At 46.0% G+C, this 21,169-nt stretch overlaps 1 protein-coding gene across 1 annotated transcript in view; it reads left to right on the top strand.

The window, feature by feature from the left end:
• Positions 1 to 21,169, top strand: part of BOC (BOC cell adhesion associated, oncogene regulated) — a 74,303-nt gene that overhangs the window by 35,555 nt on the left and 17,579 nt on the right. Inside the window, exons 4-19 of the mRNA XM_044285871.1 lie at positions 3,777 to 3,923; positions 6,225 to 6,368; positions 6,480 to 6,773; positions 6,871 to 7,143; positions 8,885 to 9,168; positions 9,474 to 9,636; positions 9,723 to 9,833; positions 9,908 to 10,114; positions 10,613 to 10,794; positions 10,991 to 11,096; positions 11,261 to 11,383; positions 11,565 to 11,765; positions 12,554 to 12,756; positions 13,072 to 13,139; positions 13,270 to 13,454; positions 21,159 to 21,165. Of these exons, the coding sequence (XP_044141806.1) occupies positions 3,777 to 3,923; positions 6,225 to 6,368; positions 6,480 to 6,773; positions 6,871 to 7,143; positions 8,885 to 9,168; positions 9,474 to 9,636; positions 9,723 to 9,833; positions 9,908 to 10,114; positions 10,613 to 10,794; positions 10,991 to 11,096; positions 11,261 to 11,383; positions 11,565 to 11,765; positions 12,554 to 12,756; positions 13,072 to 13,139; positions 13,270 to 13,454; positions 21,159 to 21,165 (2,698 nt within the window). The remainder of the gene's footprint in view (positions 1 to 3,776; positions 3,924 to 6,224; positions 6,369 to 6,479; positions 6,774 to 6,870; positions 7,144 to 8,884; positions 9,169 to 9,473; positions 9,637 to 9,722; positions 9,834 to 9,907; positions 10,115 to 10,612; positions 10,795 to 10,990; positions 11,097 to 11,260; positions 11,384 to 11,564; positions 11,766 to 12,553; positions 12,757 to 13,071; positions 13,140 to 13,269; positions 13,455 to 21,158; positions 21,166 to 21,169) is intronic.

Below are 21,169 nucleotides of genomic sequence, written 5' to 3'. Positions count from 1 at the left end.
CAGACATTCCAACTTAATGGATGGAGAAGGCATTGTAGGCTTTAGGTCCCGTAGGACCTTAGGACCAGTTGGATTTTCTTAGAGGCTCACTAATGTGATTCCTCATGGGCACCAATAGAAAACAATCCAAAATCTTCATAGTTACATTGGTGACATGGTTCCAAGGATTTGTAGGGACCTCCAACAGACTCGGACCATGTAGTCTTTTTCTGCCATGATTCTTAAGACTCGAAATCTTAAGCTGTCATACACTTTAGATGTGTATGAAGCTTCCCAACGTTCGCTTGGCACCTGAAGAATCGGGCACATTGGATTTCAACCTCCCGATCCTTTTGTTTTCTGTCCTCCCATTTACTAAATAAGCATAATTGGTTGAGTCAAGCCTGCATGTATATAGGCGAATCATGAGAGATAGCTGTATCAGTGTTCGGCCGTCAACTATCTAATGTGTATGGCCAGTCTTAGTAGGATTCCCACCAATGTCCTCTTCCGACATCTTTGTGACCCATCAGAAGATTAATCGGGATTGAACTCTCCTTTAAGCATCTTTCAGTTGATAATTTCAGAGCTAGGTTTGTGTCTCTTTTTGTTTTCTTTGCTATGACTATGGAAGTTCTTCTTCTCCTGGAGGAATCTAAATGCCTCCTAAAAATTACAGATATTTTTGAATGTTTTCTGATACAGGAACTTATGGTTGGGACTTTCCCGTGGTATTGGCCATTCATGGGCTTGCTGGAGAATACATTTTTGAAATTTACCATATACAGTTCTTGAGTCAATTTATTCGAAGAACCTCCATTTTGTGATGTAATCTCGGTTGGACATACAGTCCTAGGAGTAGACAGTTTAAGGTAGCCCAACTTTAAATTTTTTATGGTGTTTTGACTCTCTACACTCCTTGTATGGAAGTTGAAAATACTTTGTCAACTATAGTAGATCACAGACGAGGCTTCCTTTTTTCCTCCATGTTCTGGAGAACATTGCTGAGGTTTTCGTTAATACCAGACGCTTAGAGAAAAAGCCAATACCCCGAATAAACTTTTTTTTCTTTAACATTTTTCCTTTTCATGTGTCAGGAGCTTCATCTGGGTTTGTTTTCCTCCCTCAGAAGAGAAAATTAAAGCAAAAAAAGTTAGGAGAGAAAAATGAGAACTTGGAGCTATTATTTTTTATTTGCTTGATTGGAAAGTCAGAAAGCTCTTACATTCCTGCCTGATGATTAACGGTGAAGCCTGATTGCCCTCAAAAAGAGCTTTTATTTTTCCATAGATGCCTGGATTAAAGGGCTACTCTCCCAATTTATGTCAATTGTGTTGATTGCTGAGCTGAATATTTGCTTTTTAATATTTGTCTTGAATATTTACAAAAATGATTTAGGATTTTTGTGTTTTTGATATATTTGTGATTTTCTATGTGATGCTAATTATAACTGGTCACCAAGGGAGTGAGTTGCAGAGATGACATGGCTCTTGGCCATAGTCGTATTATGGACTTGTGTTTTATAACCCCCTGTGGGTCCATACTGTACTACTTGTACTTTTTGTGGCTGGAAATGACTGTCACCATAGGCACTCATGTTATTGCTTGGCTGTTTTAGCTTTGTTGGGTAGGCTGCGTGTTAATCTTGCTTAAGTTTTCTTCACTAGATAACCGGCCCGACAATCCTCGTTCTCTTTTTGCTGCAATTTCTTGAATGTTTTTGAGTTTGGGCCTTTTCTTGGTGACGTTGTTGTAGATCGATGAGTTTTGGGTGATCCGCGGCTTCACTGCCTTCCAGGAATAACACCACATCACAGAATCTATAGCAGACAGTTCATAGCTGAACTTTGTTTAATAACCTCAAAAAACAAGCTTGAGTTGCAAAAACTTCCGAGCCCCGTATAGACCATTAAGAGGAGGAAATGTTTAAGGCACATCCAAAAAGTTGCTCAATCTACAGCAATAAAAAGTATTTTCAAATGATCAATCCAACCCTTAGTGACCGGATGAATAGTTTCTCTAGAAAGTTCCTTTTTTCGGTCTTAGGATTTCTTCATGGTTTCTCATATTGTCTCCTGCCATGTTTTTATTGTCTTCTTTCCCTTTTACTCTTCTTAGAATAATAGTCTTTTTATAGTCTGGTTCTTCTGGTGGACACTTGGCCTGAATTTTGTCAAGGAACCACTAGGTTGTTTTGTCAATATGTAGGAAGATCATGAAGGACCTTTTTTAACGTGGTTCATCAGTCTTTATCCTCCGGTGTTAAGGTTACTATTCTCAGGGTTTCGAGATTTTTTTCTGAAAGATTTATCAGATGACTCAATTTTGAAAATCTGGTCAAGATGATGACCTAGAACAAGGTGGATGGAGATTATGAAAACTTGATGTCTGAAGACCCAAACACAAAATGGAATCATGTGGATAACCATGTGGTCACTTTCTTGAAGGAGTAAAGCAATAGCAAGCTAGCCGTAGTGGATCCCGAATCCTCTGTTCCATCCAAGGACTACCCAAATTGTGAGGATCTTGCTCTGTTTTTGCTCGGAACACGAGTGCAATGTGCTGTTTAGTGGCGGATGTAATATGTTTGTTATAATTGACACTGTTCTGCTGTCAGACTAGTAAACACCGGCTTAGTGACATTCCACTCGGAGCACGATCTCAATGTTTATATCTAATGGGCGGCTCTAGAAGCCTTGGAGATCTTCCAGAATACTGTCTATCTGTGTCTTTTCTAGACCACCAAATCTTCTTCTAAGGCCACTTATACCAGGTAGTCCTAAATAACTCAACGTGTTTTATGACCCAGTCCACATCTTATGAGTATTCTGTAACCCCCTCCGCTCTTCCTTTACAAAGAGAACTTCATATTTTTTAGGGATTTTTTTTTCTTTTTACATTTAATTGAAAGCAGAAAGTCTCGTTGCTCATGTCAGGTCACGGAGCGATGTGTGTCTAGAATTGAGATCTCACTAGGGATGTAAGAACCGTATGTTGGACGGGAGTGTTGGCCTCTCTCGAGCTCCTTGGCCTTACTTCTTGCCTACTTTCCATCCAGGCGCAGGAAGGAGAAAAAAAAAGAAAAAGAAAAACTTAGCTGCCAGTTCTAGGGAGGGAGGAAGAGGGGGGGATGTGACTGGAAGGGGAGACTGTTAAATTGGGGACCTGGCCAATGATGACAGAAAAAAAACGGAGTGTCTGAGATGTGTATTGGAGCGGTGGAGAACAGGCCTGTGATTGATGGGAGCTGGCTGATAGGCCCTGAGCTTGGAATGTGCGCTGGGAGATTGCTAGAAAAACAGTTCCTAATGGATTTCTCAAATGTACCAGTGTGCAGGCCGGGCCAGAAACCAGAGCCCGCTTACCCCCAGTTTTCCATTCTACAGAAACACAAGCCCTGCTCGCCCCTCCCTGCGCACATTAACCATTTGTTGACCAAGTCTTCTTCCAGGAGGCCCCAGAGATCAGAGCCACAGCATGTTGTCTTTTATGTAACTGTGGTCAGTGTCTCCTGGTGCTTGAATATAATTCCAGGTCTGCAGTGAAGACTGACACACAGGAGAGAAGGCGCAGGTCGCATTACATGTAAACACCATCATCATGTTTAGCTCTCCCCGTGACCCCGAACCTCAGTGGATCTGATATAACTTATTATGTCCAGCCATCGAGTTCTACAAGAGCAGTGATATTAATGAGGCAAGAGGCGCTTTGTACCTCGTGCCTCAGTGCCGTACACATTCATAGACTCTCATCCGCAGATGTAATAATTGTATTAATGGTGATTTTTGTTTTTACAGATCTGCAGGATTTCAAGTTTGACACCCAGCACGTCATCGAGGTAGATGAAGGGAACACGGCCGTCATCGCCTGTAACTTACCGGAGAGTCACCCCAAGGCGCAAGTGCGGTACAGCGTCAAGCAGGAATGGCTGGAGACGTCCAGAGGTGAGAAACGAGGCCGGCGTTTGCTGTATCTAATCCTATACTGTGTGATACTGTCTGCTGAGCTGTGTATCTAATCCTATCCTGTGTGATACTGCCTGCTGAGCTGTGTATCTAATCCTATCCTGTGTGATACAGTCTGCTGAGCTATGTATCTAATCCTATCCTGTGTGATACTGTCTGCTGAGCTGTGTATCTAATCCTATCCTGTGTGATACTGTCTGCTGAGCCGTGTATCTAATCCTATCCTGTGTGATACTGTCTGCTGAGCTGTGTATCTAATCCTATCCTGTGTGATACTGTCTGCTGAGCTGTGTATCTAATCCTATCCTGTGTGATACTGTCTGCTGAGCTGTGTATCTAATCCTATCCTGTGTGATACTGTCTGCTGAGCTGTGTATCTAATCCTCTCCTGTGTGATACTGTCTGCTGAGCTGTGTATCTAATCCTGTCCTGTGTGATACTGTCTGCTGAGCTGTGTATCTAATCCTATCCTGTGTGATACTGTCTGCTGAGCTGTGTATCTAATCCTATCCTGTGTGATACTGTCTGCAGAGCTGTGTATCTGATCCTATCCTGTGTGATACTGTCTGCTGAGCTGTGTATCTAATCCTGTCCTGTGTGATACTGTCTGCTGAGCTGTGTATCTAATCCTATCCTGTGTGATACTGCCTGCTGAGCTGTGTATCTAATCCTATCCTGTGTGATACTGTCTGCTGAGCTGTGTATCTAATCCCATCCTGTGTGATACTGTCTGCTGAGCTGTGTATCTAATCCTATCATGTGTGATACTGTCTGCTGAGCTGTGTATCTAATCCTGTCCTGTGTGATACTGTCTGATGAGCTGTGTATCTAATCCTATCCTGTGTGATACTGCCTGCTGAGCTGTGTATCTAATCCCATCCTGTGTGATACTGTCTGCTGAGCTGTGTATCTAATCCTATCCTGTGTGATACTGTCTGCTGAGCTGTGTATCTAATCCTGTCCTGTGTGATACTGTCTGCTGAGCTGTGTATCTAATCCTATCCTGTGTGATACTGTCTGCTGAGCTGTGTATCTAATCCTATCCTGTGTGATACTGTCTGCTGAGCTGTGTATCTAATCCTCTCCTGTGTGATACTGTCTGCTGAGCTGTGTATCTAATCCTATCCTGTGTGATACAGTCTGCTGAGCTGTGTATCTAATCCTATCCTGTGTGATACTGTCTGCTGAGCTGTGTATCTAATCCTATCCTGTGTGATACTGTCTGCTGAGCTGTGTATCTAATCCTATCCTGTGTGATACTGTCTGCTGAGCTGTGTATCTAATCCTATCCTGTGTGATACTGTCTGCTGAGCTATGTATCTAATCCTATCCTGTGTGATACCACGTCGAGTTGCTGCATGCTGTATCCAATCCTCCCACGTGTGATACTGCCGCGTGCACTTGGCTCTCTGCCTTTCCCGGGCCAGGAGCACAGGACACACCTCATCGGCGGTGAACATGTCCAGAGCTGCACCCGCTGAGGGCCTGACAATCCTGGTTTGGAGTCATAATACTGAGGAGCAGTTTGTCTCCAGGTGACGGAGACGCCCGAGGCTGCAGCGCGTTCTGCTCCACCTGCAGCACTTGAGAGTGTCACCTGTCAAATCCTCTGCACTCTCCCTTTAACCCTTACACCACCACATGCACACAGCCCCTAGTAGTGTATGGTTTAATTATGGGCTGGCACAGGCTTTAAGGGGTTAACGTGCCGCACCCTGTGCTGGGATTAGGAGGGCACGGACTGGTGGTATCAGGTCTCTGGGTGTCAGGTCTTGTTAAGCAGCTGGTGTCAAATAAAAATTTAATAATAATCCTTGAGGCGGCGCATACAATGCGATCCTTACCGGCTGTCACTTCAGACCAACGCCAACCAGGGGTGGGGAAAATGCTGCAGAAGATGGAGGGGCTAAAGGGGCACAGTACACGTCACATGAGGGAACTGGTGATAGAGCAATTCCCAAGTGTAATAGGACCTCGCCTTGTAATGATGGCGTTCAGGGCAGACCAGTGTATGGCCGCAAGTGCCAAGGAGAGGACCAGTAGACCAGAGCCATACCCCATGACACCCTGGAAGGAGTAAGGAAGTATGTCTTGGGACTCATCGCAGCTCTTTTAAATGACTAGCGCTCCTAGTGGGTGGGGCTTATATTTTTCAAGCCCTTAATTGGATGTCTCCACTAACTCAGCTTTGAAGGACATTGGGCTAATGTCACCGGTTACCTTTTGGTATGAGCCTGCTCTTGGATGTTGAGTTGACTTGTTCCTCCCTTGCGCCCGCAGATAATTACCTCATCATGCCCTCTGGGAACCTACAGATAGTGAACGCCACGCAGGAAGATGAAGGAACTTATAAGTGTGCGGCATACAACCCAGTGACCCAGGAGGTGAAGACATCAGTGTCTAGTGACCGACTTCGTGTTCGACGTAAGTGGAGATGATGAGTCCAACGAGAAATATCACAACGCAGATCTTGAGAACCGGTAGACCGTATGTGAGGTTCTTGTATCGTTGATGTCCATTATCTTCTGTGTCTAGGGTCCACGGCAGAGGCCGCCCGTATCATCTACCCACCAGTGGCCCAAACCATTATTGTCACCAAAGGCCAAAGTCTCATCCTAGAGTGCGTGGCGAGTGGCATGCCACCTCCTAGAGTCTCCTGGGCGAAAGATGGGGCTGATGTGGGTGGCTACAACAAAACACGCTTCTTACTTACCAACCTCCTGATAGAGGCCACGAGTGAGGAGGATTCTGGGATGTACACCTGTACGGCCACCAATGGAATTGGGGACGGTGGATCGGCCTTCATCTTCTATAATGTACAAGTTTTTGGTGAGTTTCTTGTTAGTTTTCTAGAAGGTCGGTGGAGCTAGTCTCTTAAAGGACTCCATGGTAAATTCATTCTGTACCATTATTCTTCTCCCCCTAGAACCTCCAGAAGTCAACATGGAGAGCTCCCAGCAGATCATCGCCTGGGGCCAAAGTGCAAAGTTCACTTGCAACATTAAGGGCAATCCTCAGCCCTCTGTGGTGTGGTTGAAGAATGCGGTGGCCCTTCTACCCAGCTCAAGGCACAAGATTTCTAGGAGAATCCTTCGGGTCAACAGTGTGGGGCCCGAGGATGATGGCATCTACCAGTGCGTAGCCGAGAACGAGGTTGGGAGTGCACAAGCGTTGACTTTCCTAATGACCACAAGGACAGGTAAGGAACATAGACCCAAAGTTGCCCCTAGAAATATTGTACAGACGTGGACAAAATTGTTGGTACCCTTTGGTCAATGAAAGAAAAAGTCACAATGGTCACAGAAATAACTTTAATCTGACAAAAGTAATAATAAATTAAAATTCTATAAATGTTAACCAATGAAAGTCAGACATTGTTTTTCAACCATGCTTCAACAGAATTATGTAAAAAAATAAACTCATGAAACAGGCATGGACAAAAATGATGGTACCCCTAGAAAACACAGAACATAATGTGACCAAAGGGACATGTTAATTCAAGGTGTGTCCACTAATTAGCATCACAGGTGTCTACAACCTTGTAATCAGCCATTGGGCCTATATATATGGCTCCAGGTAATCACTGTGTTGTTTGGTGATATGGTGTGTACCACACTCGACATGGACCAGAGGAAGCAAAGGAAAGAGCTGTCTCAAGAGATCAGAAAGAAAATTATAGACAAGCATGTTAAAGGTAAAGGCTATAAGACCATCTCCAAGCAACTAGATGTTCCTGTGAGTACAGTTGCACATATTATTCATAAGTTTAAGATCCATGGGACTGTAGCCAACCTCCCTGGACGTGGCCGCAGGAGGAAAATTGATGACAAATCTAAGAGACGGATAATCCGAATGGTAACAAAAGAGCCTAGAAAGACTTCTAAAGAGATTCAAGGTGAACTTCATGCTCAAGGAACATCAGTGTCAGATCGCACCATCCGTCGTTGTTTGAGCCAAAGTGGACTACATGGGAGACGACCAAGGAGGACACCATTGTTGAAAACGAATCATAAAAAAGCAAGACTGGAATATGCCAAACTACATGTTGACAAGCCACAAAGCTTCTGGGAGAATGTCCTGTGGACAGATGAGACAAAAATCGAAGTTTTTGCCAAGGCACATCAGCTGTATGTTCACAGACGAAAAAATGAAGCATATCAAGAAAAGAACACTGTCCCTACTGTGAAACATGGAGGAGGCTCTGTTATGTTCTGGGGCTGCTTTGCTGCGTCTGGCACAGGGTGTCTTGAATCTGTGCAGGGTACAATGAAATCTCAAGACTATCAAGGAATTCTAGAGAGAAATGTACTAGCCAGTGTCAGAAAGCTTGGTCTCAGTCGCAGGTCATGGGTCTTGCAACAGGACAATGACCCAAAACACACCGCTAAAAACACCCAAGAATGGCTAAGAGGAAAAAATTGGACTATTCTAAAGTGGCCTTCTATGAGCCCTGACCTCAATCCTATTGAGCATCTTTGGAAGGAGCTGAAACATGCAGTCTGGAAAAGGCACCCTTCAAACCGGACACAACTGGAGCAGTTTGCTCATGAGGAGTGGGCCAAAATACCTGCTGAGAGGTGCAGATGTCTCATTGACAGTTACAGGAAGCGTTTGATTGCAGTGATTGCCTCAAAAGGTTGCGCAACAAAATATTAAGTTAGGGGTACCATCATTTTTGTCCATGCCTGTTTCATGAGTTTATTTTTTTACATAATTCTGTTGAAGCATGGTTGAAAAACAATGTCTGACTTTCATTGGTTAACATTTATAGAATTTTAATTTATTATTACTTTTGTCAGATTAAAGTTATTTCTGTGACCATTGTGACTTTTTCTTTCATTGACCAAAGGGTACCAACAATTTTGTCCACGTCTGTATGTAGTCGAAGGTTGTGATGGGTCTTTCTGTGTCGTAACCTTCTCACCATGTTTTATATTCAGAAACATTTCCAAACTTGGCATCAGAGAGGGATGCTCTTCCTCCAACTGCACCTCTGATCCCAGATGACAAACAGCTGCTCTTAAAGGCTCAGTTGAAACCGAGACCTCCCACCCCAGGACTACCTGTTCCATGTCTGCCTGACAAGGCTAATGTCCTACAGCCTGAGGCTCCGATAATACTCAGCTCTCCTCGGACCTCAAAGACTGATTACTATGAACTGACTTGGAAACCGCGACACAATGGTGGAGCCTCGATTCTGTTTTATACTGTCAAACATCGCAAGGTAATTAGAGAAGAGCGAATTCAGCCACCCGATTCACCCAGTCTGACACCTTGCCCATCTTTAGAAGACAGTGGGTGAATGGACTTACCAAATTATTGACTTTAAGTGAGGGTGAAATTTAGCATAGGTCATCAATATGAGATTGGTGGGATCCTATCCCTGTAACGTCCCAGAGACTTAATGATGGACCTACATCCATAGCCGTGTGGCAGAGCCTAGTATTGCCATTTAGCCATCATTTGATCGTTCTACAGATTGGTGGGGGGTTGGAACATGTCTTCTCATTTCCCATCTCTCCTTTGCAGCAGGTGGTAAATGCCACAGATGATTGGACAGTGTCACGTGTCCCGGGAACACAACATCGCCAAATACTCGCCAAACTAGACCCTGGCAGCTTGTACGAAGTGGAGATGGCGGCCTATAACTGTGGCGGGGAAGGGCAGACGGCCATGATGACCTTCCGGACCGGTAAATTCCCAAATATCCTCTGTTTAGTCCACTTTTTACTGCAACTCTAGACTTTGAGTAATCGTCCCATTTCATCCCCCTCGTAGGACGACGTCCAAAACCAGAAATCATTGCCAGTAAAGAGGTTCAGATCCAGAAAGATGATCCCGGGACGAGCACCGTAAGCAGCATCCAGTCCGACAACAACCGTCTATCTCGTAAGTCAACAGTCGAGTAACGATTAGTCCGGCCTGATGAGGATCCAGTGTAGTGATCTCCATTCTGATTACAGCTCCAGAGGCTCCGGACCGACCCACCATCTCCATGGCTTCAGAGATGTCCGTGTTTGTGACGTGGATCCCAAGAGGAAACGGTGGATTCCCCATCCAGTCCTTCCGTGTAGAGTACAAGAAGATGAAGCAGCCTGGAGATTGGATACTGGCAACCAGTGACATTCCACCATCTCGACTGTCTGTGGAGATCTCAGAGCTCGAGAAAGGTAAAGGCGCACTCACGAGCGCTTATATTTCATATACTATGATGTCCCTGACATACTGGGAGAGTCTTGAAGATGTTGACTCTCCATTTTGTGGTCACAATTATTTTGAAATCGTAATTTTGCCTGAAATCAGCTGCTCGGTACTAAAAAAAACATACTGCTAGACATTTCCTATAGATGAATTATCCTCGTGGACATGTGGACAGTAGCCTGCTCCTCTAGTCTGGTGGAGATGTCATTGACTTGTCCATGGCTACAGCTATAATAGAGATGATAACGGTATGATTCAGGGTTATGAGCAGGCGTTTCCTAGCTGGTTTTGAGCCAAGTTGCCACAGATATAATAGAGATGATAACGGTATGATTCAGGGTTATGAGCAGGCGTTTTCTAGCTGGTTTTGAGCCAAGTTGCATGTTATACCATTCATGGTCATGCCTCAGATTATCACGCTACATGATGAAGATGTTAAACATCTTATCTTTATGTTCCCTCTTCAGGAACCGCCTACAAATTCCGGGTGAGAGCCCTGAACATCTTAGGAGAAAGTCAACCCAGCGCCCCCTCCAGACCGTACATGGTGTCAGGATACAGCAACCGCAACTATGAGCGTCCGGTCACAGGGCCCTATATCACCTTTACGGAAGCCATCAACGAGACCACCATTATGCTAAAGTGGATGGTAAGATGCCTCCTGCCCTACAATGTGGTGATTGAGGGGCTATAGGACCCAGGTGGGCTGGAGTTTTCTGACCTCATGTATGACATTCTGTGCTGCCCCCTGGTGGTTATAAAAAAGCATCCCATCAACATACCTTATGGGAACCCTATTGGGGCAGGAGACAAGACGACTTATTCCTTATGTCTTCCTTCCATAGTACACCCCAGCGAGTAACAACAACACTCCCATCCATGGCTTCTATATCTACTATCGCCCCACGGACAGCGACAATGACAGCGATTACAAGAAAGACATGGTGGAAGGTCAGTCGCAGTCTCCAGGTTCACTATGTATAATACAGTCATGTGAGGAGTGCGTTCTCCACTAGGGGCGCTGGTTTCTTGCTCCTGTGGTTTTACTGCTTTGAATGTACATTGTTACCCATCTCTCATGTCCAATCTGTATTCATGTCCTTCCTTCCATCCAGGCGACCGTTACTGGCACTTCCTTACCGATCTTCAGCCAGAAACCTCCTACGATATTAAGATGCAATGTTATAACAAGGGAGGGGAGAGCGAGTTCAGTAATGTCATGATCTGTGAAACCAAAGGTAATTATGGCCTCACGTGTTGTTCTAAATGAAGATTCATAAAAATTGAGGCACTGTGTGCCTCATGCCTCATTAACATTACACTATATATATAGTGGGGTCCATCCTGTTGAGAAGGCCAAGGTACCAGGGAGGTAGTAGTCATCATCATCATTGTTTGTCTGTCTCTCCTTACTTGCAGCTCGAAAGTCAGGTCGCCAGCCCCTACCCTCCGCGCCATCACCGCAGCTGCCACCCAACAGAAACGGACCTCTGGGAACAGCGACAGTGGCGCGATCCAGTGACCTACCATATCTGATAGTGGGTGTGGTTCTGGGGTCCATTGTTCTCCTCATAGTCGCTTTCACCCCCATCTGCCTGTGGAGGGCGCTGTCCAAGCAGAGTAAGTATTCACAGGGTCGCTTCCAACATGCTGCATTTCTAGAATGTTGGTTCTGTTGGTGTACCTAGTGTTGGGGGTTCTTGAGCTTGTTGTGTAGATATAAATGTTCTACAGTATGTGTATCTATTACTATATCTATATCTATGTTCTAGATCATGATGGGTAGATGAGAACTTTCTAGATTATATTGTGTTGATATGAAAGGATAGATCATGCTATGTAGACATATATGTTCTAGATAATGTTAGGTTGATGGGAACATTGTTCATATATACAATATAATTACAATTTTAGAGAACGATTAGTAGAAATGAATGTTCTAGATTGTGATGAGTAGATATGAATGTTCTAGATCACATTGTGTTGATATGAACAAACTAGAGCATGTTATGTCAATATAAACTTTCTAGAGCATGCCACGTCAACCTAAGTGATAGGTAATAGAAACATTCTAGAGCAAATTATGTTGATATGAACAGGCTAGAGCTTGATGGGTAGATATGAACATTCTAGCACATATTATATTGACATAAATGTTGTAGGAGATTTTAGGCAGGTAGGAACGTTCTAGATTATACTGGGTGGATATGAGCAATCTGGAGCATGTTATATTGACATATATTGAAATGTTCTAGAGCATATTGGGTAGATTGGTAATTTCTAGATTATATTGTGCAGATATAAACATTCTAGAGCATGATGGATAGATATGAACATTCTAGAGCATGATGGGTAGATGTAACCGTTCTAGAGTTTGTTGGCACATCACCTCCATCTTTATTTTGCAGAGCAAACAGACGTGACTTTTCCCAGTACAGGACTCCTTAACCCCTCCTCCTGCCAGTACACCATGGTGCCGCTCCGCGGGGCCCCGGTCATCAGCACCATCCCTTACTCTAACGGGTCTGTGGTGAATGGAAACTGTCCTTCAGCCAAACTGGTGTACCCCGGGGGCAAGCAAAGAGATTACTCCACCGAGACCCTGCACAAGGTGACGGCACCCACAAATTACCGCGGGTTACACTGTGTTTAATTCTCTAGTCACATCCAGAGCTGCATTCACAACATGCTCAGACAAGCTGTGAGGAATGTGTCTGTCTGACAGATTACCAGTGACAGCCAGCATAGGTTTTTTAAAGCAGCTTTGAATGTGACTGGAGCATAACACAACAATGTAATAATATAAGATGCATTGTATCACCTGGTTGTAGGATCTGGGGGGAGGGGGGAAGCTACCTGCTGATGAGGGTAGTAGTTCCCTGCTGTTTGTGGAATGTACTGATTGTATTCTGTTCTGTATACACAGGATGAGGCCAATACCCTGCTAGAGAATGACTGCGGACCCCCCGAGCACACGGACCTTCACCCCGCAGAGTAAGTGTACCCCTCCTGTACCAGTCTGATCTGTCCAATCAGTGATGCCCCCTCAGTCTGCCCTCCGGGGTGTTATAGTCTCTGTATTATAGCCGTACGTTGTATTTACTATATACGGTATTCACTACAGGTTATATGAACGGCAGATCAGCGACGTGACCATAAAGTGCGACTTGTGTGATCAGGACACCACCGAGAGAACTCAACCTTATGTAGAGATCCCCCCACTAGAGGACCAAGGGTCACCCCGAATACATGACGCCAACCAGACGTTCCCCATCCTGGCTGTGCCCACCGAACACTCCATATGCCAAGGTACAATCCACATAACACATATCTTCTACATATTTCAACCCAGACCCTCTGCTTCATATATGATCAGTCATCCTCTCCCCTGAGATGGCTGATAACAGGGGGCAGTAGACTGTATTCTCCTGTCCTACAGTCATCCTCTCCCCTGAAATGGCTGATAACAGGGGGCAATAGACTGTATTCTCCTGTCCTACAGTCATCCTCTCCCCTGAAATGGCTGATAACAGGGGGCAATAGACTGTATTCTCCTGTCCTACAGTCATCCTCTCTCCTGAAATGGCTGATAACAGGGAGCAATAGACTGTATTCTCCTGTCCTACAGTCATCCTCCCCCCTGAAATGTCCGATAACAGGGGGCAATAGACTGTATTCTCCTGTCCTACAGTCATCCTCTCCCCTGAAATGGCTGATAACAGGGGGCAATAGACTGTATTCTCCTGTCCTACAGTCATCCTCTCCCCTGAAATGGCTGATAACAGGGGGCAATAGACTGTATTCTCCTGTCCTACAGTCATCCTCTCCTCTGAAATGGCTGATAACAGGGGGCAATAGACTGTATTCTCCTGTCCTACAGTCATCCTCTCCCCTGACATGGCTGATAACAGGGGCAATAGACTGTATTCTCCTGTCCTACAGTCATCCTCTCCCCTGAAATGGCTGATAACAGGGGCAATAGACTGTATTCTCCTGTCCTACAGTCATCCTCTCCCCTGACATGGCTGATAACAGGGGGCAATAGAATGTATTCTCCTGTCCTACAGTCATCCTCTCCCCTGAAATGGCTGATAACAGGGGGCAATAGACTGTATTCTCCTGTCCTACAGTCATCCTCTCCTCTGAAATGGCTGATAACAGGAGCAATAGACTGTATTCTCCTGTCCTACAGTCATCCTCTCCCCTGAAATGGCTGATAACAGGGGGCAATAGACTGTATTCTCCTGTCCTACAGTCATCCTCTCCTCTAAAATGGCTGATAACAGGGAGCAATAGATTGTATTCTCCTGTCCTACAGTCATCCTCTCCTCTGAAATGGCTGATAACAGGAGCAATAGACTGTATTCTCCTGTCCTACAGTCATCCTCTCCCCTGAAATGGCTGATGACAGGGGGCAATAGACTGTATTCTCCTGTCCTACAGTCATCCTCTCCCTTGAAATGGCTGATAACAGGGGGCAATAGACTGTATTCTCCTGTCCTACAGTCATCCTCTCCTCTGAAATGGCTGATAACAGGGGGCAATAGACTGTATTCTCCTGTCCTACAGTCATCCTCTCCCCTGAAATGGCTGATAACAGGGGGCAATAGACTGTATTCTCCTGTCCTACAGTCATCCTCTCCCCTGAAATAGCTGATAACAGGAGGCAATAGACTGTATTCTCCTGTTCTACAGTCATCCTCTCCCCTGAAATGGCTGATAACAGGGGGCAATAGACTGTATTCTCCTGTCCTACAGTCATCCTCTCCCCTGAAATGGCTGATAACAGGGGCAATAGACTGTATTCTCCTGTCCTACAGTCATCCTCTCCCCTGAAATGGCTGATAACAGGGGGCAATAGACTGTATTCTCCTGTCCTACAGTCATCCTCTCCCCTGAAATGGCTGATAACAGGGGAAATAGACTGTATTCTCCTGTCCTACAGTCACCCTCTCTCCTGAAATGGCTGATAACATGGGCAATAGACTGTATTCTCCTGTCCTACAGTCATCCTCTCCCCTGAAATGGCTGATAACGGGAGCAATAGACTGTATTCTCCTGTCCTACAGTCATCCTCTCCCCTGAAATGGCTGATAACAGGGAGCAATAGACTGTATTCTCCTGTCCTACAGTCATCCTCTCCCCTGAAATGGCTGATAACAGGGGGCAATAGACTGTATTCTCCTGTCCTACAGTCATCCTCTCCCCTGAAATGGCTGATAACAGGGGAGCAATAGACTGTATTCTCCTGTCCTACAGTCATCCTCTCCCCTGAAATGGCTGATAACAGGGAGCAATAGACTGTATTCTCCTGTCCTACAGTCATCCTCTCACCTGAAATGGCTGATAACAGGGGGCAATAGACTGTATTCTCCTGTCCTACAGTCATCCTCTCCACTGAAATTGCTGATAACAGGGGGCAATAGACTGTATTCTCCTGTCCTACAGTCATCCTCTCCCTGAAATGGCTGATAACAGGGAGCAATAGACTGTATTCTCCTGTCCTACAGTCATCCTCTCCCCTGAAATGGCTGATAACAGGGAGCAATAGACTGTATTCTCCTGTCCTATAGTCATCCTCTCCCCTGACATGGCTGATAGCAGGGGGCAATATACTGTATTCTCCTGTCCTACAGTCATCCTCTTCCCCTGAAATGGCTGATAACAGGGGGCAATAGACTGTATTCTCCTGTCCTACAGTCATCCTTTCCCCTGAAATGGCTGATAACAGGGGGCAATAGACTGTATTCTCCTGTCCTACAGTCATCCTCTCCCCTGAAATGGCTGATAACAGGGGGCAATAGACTGTATTCTCCTGTCCTACAGTCATCCTCTCCCCTGAAATGGCTGATAACAGGGAGCAATAGACTGTATTCTCCTGTCCTACAGTCATCCTCTCCCCTGAAATGGCTGATAACAGGGGGCAATAGACTGTATTCTCCTGTCCTACAGTCATCCTCTCCCCTGAAATGGCTGATAACAGGGGGCAATAGACTGTATTCTCCTGTCCTACAGTCATCCTCTCCCCTGAAATGGCTGATAACAGGGAGCAATAGACTGTATTCTCCTGTCCTACAGTCATCCTTCCCCTGAAATGGCTGATAACAGGGAGCAATAGACTGTATTCTCCTGTCCTACAGTCATCCTCTCCCCTGAAATGGCTGATAACAGGGGCAATAGACTGTATTCTCCTGTCCTACAGTCATCCTCTCCCCTGAAATGGCTGATAACAGGGGGCAATAGACTGTATTCTCCTGTCCTACAGTCATCCTCTCCCCTGAAATGGCTGATAACAGGGAGCAATAGACTGTATTCTCCTGTCCTACAGTCATCCTCTCCCCTGAAATGGCTGATAACAGGGAGCAATAGACTGTATTCTCCTGTCCTACAGTCATCCTCTCCCCTGAAATGGCTGATAACAGGGGCAATAGACTGTATTCTCCTGTCCTACAGTCATCCTCTCCCCTGAAATGGCTGATAACAGGGGGCAATAGACTGTATTCTCCTGTCCTACAGTCATCCTCTCCCCTGAAATGGCTGATAACAGGGGCAATAGACTGTATTCTCCTGTCCTACAGTCATCCTCTCCCCTGAAATGGCTGATAACAGGGGGCAATAGACTGTATTCTCCTGTCCTACAGTCATCCTCTCCCCTGAAATGGCTGATAACAGGGGGCAATAGACTGTATTCTCCTGTCCTACAGTCATCCTCTCCCCTGAAATGGCTGATAACAGGGGGCAATAGACTGTATTCTTCCTGTCCTACAGTCATCCTCTCCCCTGAAATGGCTGATAACAGGGGGCAATAGACTGTATTCTCCTGTCCTACAGTCATCCTCTCCCCTGAAATGGCTGATAACAGGGGGCAATAGACTGTATTCTCCTGTCCTACAGTCATCCTCTCCCCTGAAATGGCTGATAACAGGGGCAATAGACTGTATTCTCCTGTCCTACAGTCATCCTCTCCCCTGAAATGGCTGATAACAGGGGGCAATAGACTGTATTCTCCTGTCCTACAGTCATCCTCTCCCCTGAAATGGCTGATAACAGGGAGCAATAGACTGTATTCTCCTGTCCTACAGTCATCCTCTCCCCTGAAATGGCTGATAACAGGAAGCAATAGATTGTATTCTCCTGTCCTACAGTCATCCTCTCCCCTGAAATGGCTGAAACAGGGAGCAATAGATTGTATTCTCCTGTCCTACAGTCATCCTCTCCCCTGAAATGGCTGATAACAGGGAGCAATAGACTGTATTCTCCTGTCCTACAGTCATCCTCTCCCCTGAAATGGCTGATAACAGGGGGCAATAGACTGTATTCTCCTGTCCTACAGTCATCCTCTCCCCTGAAATGGCTGATAACAGGGGGCAATAGACTGTATTCTCCTGTCCTACAGTCATCCTCTCCCCTGAAATGGCTGATAACAGGGGGCAATAGACTGTATTCTCCTGTCCTACAGTAATCCTCTCCCCTGAAATGGCTGATAACAGGGGGCAATAGACTGTATTCTCCTGTCCTACAGTCATCCTCTCCCCTGAAATGGCTGATAACAGGGGCAATAGACTGTATTCTCCTGTTCCTACAGTCATCCTCTCCCCTGAAATGCTGATAACAGGGGGCAATAGACTGTATTCTCCTGTCCTACAGTCATCCTCCCTGAATGGCTGTATACAGGGGCAATAGACTGTATTCTCCTGTTCCTACAGTCATCCTTTCCCCTGAAATGGTGATAACAGGGGGCAATAGACTGTATTCTCCTGTCCTACAGTCATCCTTTCCCCTGAAATGGTGCTGATAACAGGGAGCAATAGACTGTATTCTCCTGTCCTACATTCATCCTTTCCCCTGACATGGCTGATAACAGGGGCAATTAGACTGTATTCTCCGTCCTACAGTCATCCTCTCCCCTGAAATGGCTGATAACAGGGGCAATAGACTGTATTCTCCTGTCCTACAGTCATCCTCTCCCCTGAAATGGCTGATAACAGGGGGCAATAGACTGTATTCTCCTGTCCTACAGTCATCCTTTCCCCTGAAATGGCTGATAACAGGGAGCAATAGACTGTATTCTCCTGTCCTACAGTCATCCTCTCCCTGAAATGGCTGATAACAGGGGGCAATAGACTGTATTCTCCTGTCCTACAGTCATCCTCTACCCTGAAATGGCTGATAACAGGGGGCAATAGACTGTATTCTCCTGTCCTACAGTCATCCTCTCCCCTGAAATGGCTGATAACAGGGAGCAATAGACTGTATTCTCCTGTCCTACAGTCATCCTCTCCCTCTGAAATGGCTGATAACAGGGAGCAATAGACTGTATTCTCCTGTCCTACAGTCATCCTCTCCCTGAAATGGCTGATAACAGGGAGGCAATAGACTGTATTCTCCTGTCCTACAGTCATCCTCTCCCCTGAAATGGCTGATAACAGGGGCAATAGACTGTATTCTCCTGTCCTACAGTCATCCTCTCCCTGAAATGGCTGATAACAGGGAGGCAATAGACTGTATTCTCCTGTCCTACAGTCATCCTCTCCCCTGAAATGGCTGATAACAGGGGCAATAGACTGTATTCTCCTGTCCTACAGTCATCCTCTCCCCTGAAATGGCTGATAACAGGGAGCAATAGACTGTATTCTCCTGTCCTACAGTCATCCTCTCCCTGAAATGGCTGATAACAGGGAGCAATAGACTGTATTCTCCTGTCCTACAGTCATCCTCTCCCCTGAAATGGCTGATAACAGGGAGCAATAGACTGTATTCTCCTGTCCTACAGTCATCCTCTCCCCTGAAATGGCTGATAACAGGGGCAATAGACTGTATTCTCCTGTCCTACAGTCATCCTCTCCCCTGAAATGGCTGATAACAGGGAGCAATAGACTGTATTCTCCTGTCCTACAGTCATCCTCTCCCCTGAAATGGCTGATAACAGGGAGCAATAGACTGTATTCTCCTGTCCTACAGTCATCCTCTCCCCTGAAATGGCTGATAACAGGGGCAATAGACTGTATTCTCCTGTCCTACAGTCATCCTCTCCCCTGAAATGGCTGATAACAGGGAGCAATAGACTGTATTCTCCTGTCCTACAGTCATCCTCTCCACTGAAATGGCTGATAACAGGGGGCAATAGACTGTATTCTCCTGTCCTACAGTCATCCTCTCCCCTGAAATGGCTGATAACAGGGAGCAATAGACTGTATTCTCCTGTCCTACAGTCATCCTCTCCCCTGAAATGGCTGATAACAGGGAGCAATAGACTGTATTCTCCTGTCCTACAGTCATCCTCTCCCCTGAAATGGCTGATAACAGGGAGCAATAGACTGTATTCTCCTGTCCTACAGTCATCCTCTCCCCTGAAATGGCTGATAACAGGGAGCAATAGACTGTATTCTCCTGTCCTACAGTCATCCTCTCCCCTGAAATGGCTGATAACAGGGGCAATAGACTGTATTCTCCTGTCCTACAGTCATCCTCCCCCCCTTGAAATGGCTGATAACAGGGGCAATAGACTGTATTCTCCTGTCCTACAGTCATCCTCCCCCCCTGAAATGGCTGATAACAGGGGCAATATACTGTATTCTCCTGTCCTACAGTCATCCTCTCCCCCTGAAATGGCTGATAACAGGGAGCAATAGACTGTATTCTCCTGTCCTACAGTCATCCTCTCCCCTGAAATGGCTGATAACAGGGGGCAATAGACTGTATTCTCCTGTCCTACAGTCATCCTCCCCCCTGAAATGGCTGATAACAGGGGCAATAGACTGTATTCTCCTGCCCTACAGTCATCCTCCCCCCTGAAATGGCTGATAACAGGGGGCAATAGACTGTATTCTCCTGTCCTACAGTCATCCTCCCCCCCTGAAATGGCTGATAACAGGGAGCAATACACTGCATTCTCCTGTCCTACAGTCATCCTCTCCCCTGAAATGGCTGATAACAGGGAGCAATAGACTGTATTCTCCTGTTCTACAGTCATCCTCCCCCTGAAATGGCTGATAACAGGGGGCAATAGACTGTATTCTCCTGTCCTACAGTCATCCTCTCCCCTGAAATGGCTGATAACAGGGGCAATAGACTGTATTCTCCTGCCCTACAGTCATCCTCTCCCTGAAATGGCTGATAACAGGGGGCAATAGACTGTATTCTCCTGTCCTACAGTCATCCTCTCCTCTGAAATGGCTGATAAGAGGAAGCAATAGACTGTATTCTCCTGTCCAACAGTCATCCTCTCCCCTGAAATGGCTGATAACAGGGGCAATAGACTGTATTCTCCTGTCCTACAGTCATCCTCTCCCCTGAAATGGCTGATAACAGGGAGCAATAGACTGTATTCTCCTGTCCTACAGTCATCCTCTCCCCCTGAAATGGCTGATAACAGGGGGCAATAGACTGTATTCTCCTGTCCTACAGTCATCCTCTCCCCTGAAATGGCTGATAAGAGGAAGCAATAGACTGTATTCTCCTGTCCTACAGTCATCCTCTCCCCTGAAATGGCTGATAACAGGGGCAATATACTGTATTCTCCTGTCCTACAGTCATCCTCTCCCCTGAAATGGCTGATAACAGGGAGCAATAGACTGTATTCTCCTGTCCTACAGTCATCCTTCCCCTGAAATGGCTGATAACAGGGGGCAATAGACTGTATTCTCCTGTCCTACAGTCATCCTCTCCTCTGAAATGGCTGATAACAGGGGGCAATAGACTGTATTCTCCTGTCCTACAGTCATCCTCTCCCCTGAAATGGCTGATAACAGGGGGCAATAGATTGTATTCTCCTGTCCTACAGTCATCCTCTCCCCTGAAATGGCTGATAACAGGGAGCAATACACTGTATTCTCCTGTCCTACAGTCATCCTCTCCCCTGAAATGGCTGATAACAGGGGGCAATAGACTGTATTCCCCTGTCCTACAGTCGTCCTCTCCCCGGCCAGTAGAGGGCGGTCCTCAGATGCAGCGCCCCTTTATCTCTGCCTGTCGTTACAGTGTGTTGACGCGGTTTCTGCTCTCTTCCTGCAGAGTGCTCGTGC

This window comes from Bufo gargarizans, chromosome 3, assembly GCF_014858855.1.
Source record: "Bufo gargarizans isolate SCDJY-AF-19 chromosome 3, ASM1485885v1, whole genome shotgun sequence".
Classification (NCBI taxonomy): Eukaryota; Metazoa; Chordata; class Amphibia; order Anura; family Bufonidae; genus Bufo; species Bufo gargarizans.
The sequence above is the reverse complement of the archived record's forward strand: the minus strand, read 5'-3'. Positions and strand labels throughout refer to the sequence as shown.